The 4,555-nt window shown below is 40.8% G+C and overlaps 1 protein-coding gene across 1 annotated transcript; it reads left to right on the forward strand.

The window, feature by feature from the left end:
* Positions 1–2,188: 2,188 nt before the first annotated feature.
* Positions 2,189–4,424, forward strand: LOC107944188 (uncharacterized). Its single transcript, XM_016878017.1, has 2 exons — positions 2,189–3,757; positions 4,074–4,424. The coding sequence occupies exons 1-2, from the start codon at positions 2,189–2,191 to the stop codon at positions 4,422–4,424; spliced, it is 1,920 nt and encodes a 639-aa protein (XP_016733506.1).
* Positions 4,425–4,555: the final 131 nt, after the last annotated feature.

Genomic DNA, 4,555 nt, shown 5'->3' on the forward strand with positions numbered 1-4,555 from the left:
AGCTCCACACCAGCTCATTAGCTCGGGACCAGCTCATTATCAGCTTACGAGTTTAAGCCCAGCTCGAGTTTAGCTCATGAATTAACCATCAGCTCGTGGAGTTCACTTTGAATTCATTTGACTACTATTGACTTTTTAATTAATAAGTTCAATAATTAGTTAATTAATATCCTACATATTAAATTTAGTTCACATTAGTTATATTAAGTATGTCTTAAAAGTGTTTATTGACGATAATTAAATTTGTCATAACTGAATTTAATGTTGATATTTGTGTTCACATTAGTTTGAATTAATTCTGTTCACATTTCTTGTAGAAACGCAATGGACATATGGAGATTAAAAGCAAGCATGAATTTTGAAGGTGCATGGACGGTTGGGGGACTTGAATCTCTTGGGTGTATGTTCGGCCAAGTGCATGTATGACCATATTCAATGTCTTTAAGGTTCATGAATGTTTCCATTCATGTATGGTGTGCTATCTCTTCATTCTCCAAGGTGACCATTCGACCAAAGGACACATGCATGAAGATAGCTTGGCCAATTAGCTTCCCCATGACTCTCCTTAATTCGTTCGCACCTATGTTCACATGGCAAGACTATTCGGTTCACCTTGTTCACACTAGAAGACTCTTCAACATTCGGTTTCACACACATGATGGCCCTTGGAGTGTCCATAATTAATTCATACTTTTTGGCCAAACATTGCTTCATTTAACAAGGTTGGCCGAACCTACAAGTGACCATTGGACATCATGCATTCACTTTGAGTTTTCTTAAGCATGAAGATTCATTCATTTCCTATTACCATAGCCGAATCTAGACATGCACATTAAGGGTCATTTTTCTAGAATTTTCTTTAATTAATATGTAAGCATGAAAAGCCAATCAGCTACCTAGACTTAGGCCTATAAATACTTGTTCAATTTTCATGTAAAGGACTTTTGAAACTTTTGTTAATGTTATGCTGCCGAAATTGTGAGGCATACTTTTCTTATATTTCATTCAAAGATTTGTTTGGCGTTCCTAGTGTTCTAGTTGCGTCAACCGTGTTCTTTGTCGTACCCGAACTTATCACTATTCATAGTGTGGCGTTCAACATACCGAGGTTCCTATCTTGTTAGATAGTGGGTTGAGGTTTTCCCTTACCAAACCTATAACCGAACTCAAAAGGCTTAATCAATGGGTCGATACCATTTCGGTATTGGTTCTTGAAAGTACCTTTAGTAGTTCAAACCCATTCTCTTCTTTACCTAATTGAACCTAAACCGACCAATTTGTTCATATCCTTTTGTTCCTACCCTTTCATTCCTACCATTCCACTCGAACCCCTCTTTCTACTTTGACCATACCTTCAACTCAACTAAACCTAACGTAACTTCTCGTAGACGATCGGGCAATTTACATACAACTCGACTCTTCCCGAGACGGTTCATACCATCTGGTATCAGAGCTACCTAAAACGAGAAGCTTAGACGTTCGAAGCAGAGCATTCCCGAGGTAGGTTCAGAAAAAAAAGAGTATAGAAAAAAAATTTTGTATACCGAAGTTTTCTCATTTCGATTAGTTTGTTATTGTTACTATAAAAACAAAAATCTACGCAGCCGAAGAAAAAAAATCGTGTACAAAAGTGTTTTTATTGTATTTAGTTTGTTGATATAGTACAACAAAAAAAAGTTATACAAGTTAAAAAAAATAAAAAAAATAAAAAAGTGATTTATGCAATTCAATTGTTATTTGATCGTCAAGCTTTGATCTGATATAGTTCCCGACCCTTCTTCTATTCTACTCTCCCTAAATCGCCACATTTTTTACCCAATTCCTTATTCTTTCAGCCTACCCTATATCGAATACATCAATCACTTGTTATCCCTTTTGAACCGACCACCTAGTCCAAGGACCGAGCCTTAACGAATCTGCTTACGAAATTACGAGAAAAGTCAAGAGAGGTAAAAGGCAAGAGAGCGTGAGTGCATTCGAGGAGAGGTAAAAGCCGAACTAAGAGTGTAAACACGAGTGTGAGTGTCATCAAGCTTCTTTCTTTCTGAGCGGATTGAGAGGATGTGTTTGTGAGGCTATCTTAAACGAATAGATGTCCCAAAATAGTGGACAAAACATGGAAGAACAACAAGGGCGACAACCCGTCAGAAACGTTCTAGATTTGTAAATGCAAGCCCTTTTGCGTGAGATGGAACGATTACTTGATCGAAGGTTTAATCCTCTTGAAGATCGACTCTACCAAGTCGAGGCCCAAAGACAACACGATGAATATCCTGAAGTTGCTAGGCAAAGACGTGAAGGGCCCAATCAGCGACGAAGACAACCAAGGGTTCAAGATGATGATGTTAATGAAAATAGTGAAGATGAAAGCGATCACGGGTCTAACATAAGCCTAGAAAGGAGATGTCCCCGAAACCGTGGACAAGTAGATCGAAGGCGGGAAGATGATGACTTGAAGAATATCAAACTCTCCATTCCTCCTTTCCAAGGTAAATCTGATCCCGAGGCATACCTTGAGTGGGAGAAGAAAATCGAACTAGTGTTCAAATGTCATAACTACTCTAAAAATAAGAAAGTCAAACTCGCCGTAATTGAGTTTTCAGATTACGCAATGATATGGTGGGATCAGTTGACCACTAGTCGGAGGCGTAACGGGGAGCATCCCATTTCCACTTGGACCGAAATGAAGGCGGTTATGCAACGACGATTCATTCCATCCTACTATCATCGGGAGTTGCATCAAAAACTCCAAAATATCATCCAAGGGACGAAGAGTGTGGAAGATTATTATAAAGAAATGGAAGTGGCTATGATCCGTGCCGATATACAAGAAGATCGAGAAGCCACAATGGCTCGCTTTCTAGCGGGACTTAATGGAGAGATTGCAAATGTCATAGAACTACAACATTACATTGAGGTTGTGGACATGGTCCACATGGCTATCAAAGTGGAGAAGCAGTTGAAGCGAAAAGGTACCACTCGAGCCTATCCTAACACCAATCCTTCTAAATGGGGCCAAAGAACAAGCAAGGGTTTTCCAACAAATCGAACGAAGGATTCTTCAACAATATCTAAGGCGAATAAGCCTATTGTCGAGTCAAGTAAAGGTAAGGCTCCTGAAAGTTCCACCGCCCGTTCAAGGGACATAAAGTGCTTCAAGTGTCTTGGTCGTGGACATATAGCGAGTCAGTGCCCGAATAGATGTACCATGGTGATAAGGGCCGATGGTGAGATTGAAACAGAGGACGAGGAAGAGAACGATCCTGAATCGAATTTCGAAGTTGAGGAGGACTTAGAACAACCCGTTGAAGGTGAGTTACTCATCGTCAAGCGAAGCCTAAGTCTTCAAAGTGTGGAAGACGAACAACAACGTGAGAACATTTTTCATTCGAGATGTCAAGTGCAAGGGAAAGTGTGTAGCATCATAATCGATGGAGGGAGTTGCACAAACGTGGCAAGCACCCTCATGGTAGAAAAGTTGGGGCTGTCAACCACCAAGCACCCGAATCCATACAAGCTTCAGTGGCTTAACGATGGCGGTGAACTCAAAGTGACAAAACAAGTCCTAGTGTCCTTTAGCATCGGGAAGTATTCTGATGAAGTATTATGCGATGTAGTGCCGATGCACGCGGGCCATTTACTTCTAGGACGACCATGGCAGTTCGACCGACGGGTGATGCATGATGGTTACACTAATAGATACTCCTTCAAACATCTTGGCAAGAACGTGACACTTGCACCCCTCACTCCGAAGCAAGTGTACGAGGATCAACAAAAACTTAAACTTTCAATGGAACAAGCGAGAGAAAAAGAAAAGAGTGCAAAAGAGAAAATTAAGGAAAAAAGAGAGAGAAAAGACTAAAAATGCGAGAGAAAATGAAAAGAAACAAAAAAAGAGTAAAAAATGGAGAGGAAAAGAAAGTGGAAAAATGAGTGTGTTTGCGAGGGTTAGTGATATCCGGCGAGCGATGTTTTTGAGACAGCCTATGTATGTATTTGTGTACAAGGAGGCATTGTTGAATACTAACGAGTTACCTGAAAACTTGCCTTCTTCTATATTGTCTTTGATTCAGGAATTTGAAGACATATTTCCGGACGAAATACCAAGTGGGCTGCCCCCTATCCGAGGCATCGAACATCAAATAGACTTAGTACCCGGAGCTGCACTACCCAACCGTCTTGCTTATCGGAGTAATCCTGAAGAAACGAAGGAATTGCAAAAGCAAATTACTGAACTCCTATACATCCGAGAGAGCTTAAGTCCCTGTGCGGTGCCAGTGCTGCTTGTACCCAAGAAAGATGGGTCGTGGAGGATGTGCGTGGATTGTCGTGCCATCAACAAAATCACTATCAAGTATCGACACCCGATACCCCGTCTTGACGACATGCTTGACGAATTAAGTGGAGCCCAGATTTTCACGTAAATCGATCTTAAAAGTGGCTATCATCAATTACGAATGCGAGAAGGCGATGAATGGAAGACGGCCTTCAAAATGAAATTGGGTTTGTACGAATGGTTGGTAATGCCATTCGGCCTTACAAATGCTCCCAGCAC

Source organism: Gossypium hirsutum, chromosome A03 (assembly GCF_007990345.1).
Source record: "Gossypium hirsutum isolate 1008001.06 chromosome A03, Gossypium_hirsutum_v2.1, whole genome shotgun sequence".
In the NCBI taxonomy this organism is placed as follows: Eukaryota; Viridiplantae; Streptophyta; class Magnoliopsida; order Malvales; family Malvaceae; genus Gossypium; species Gossypium hirsutum.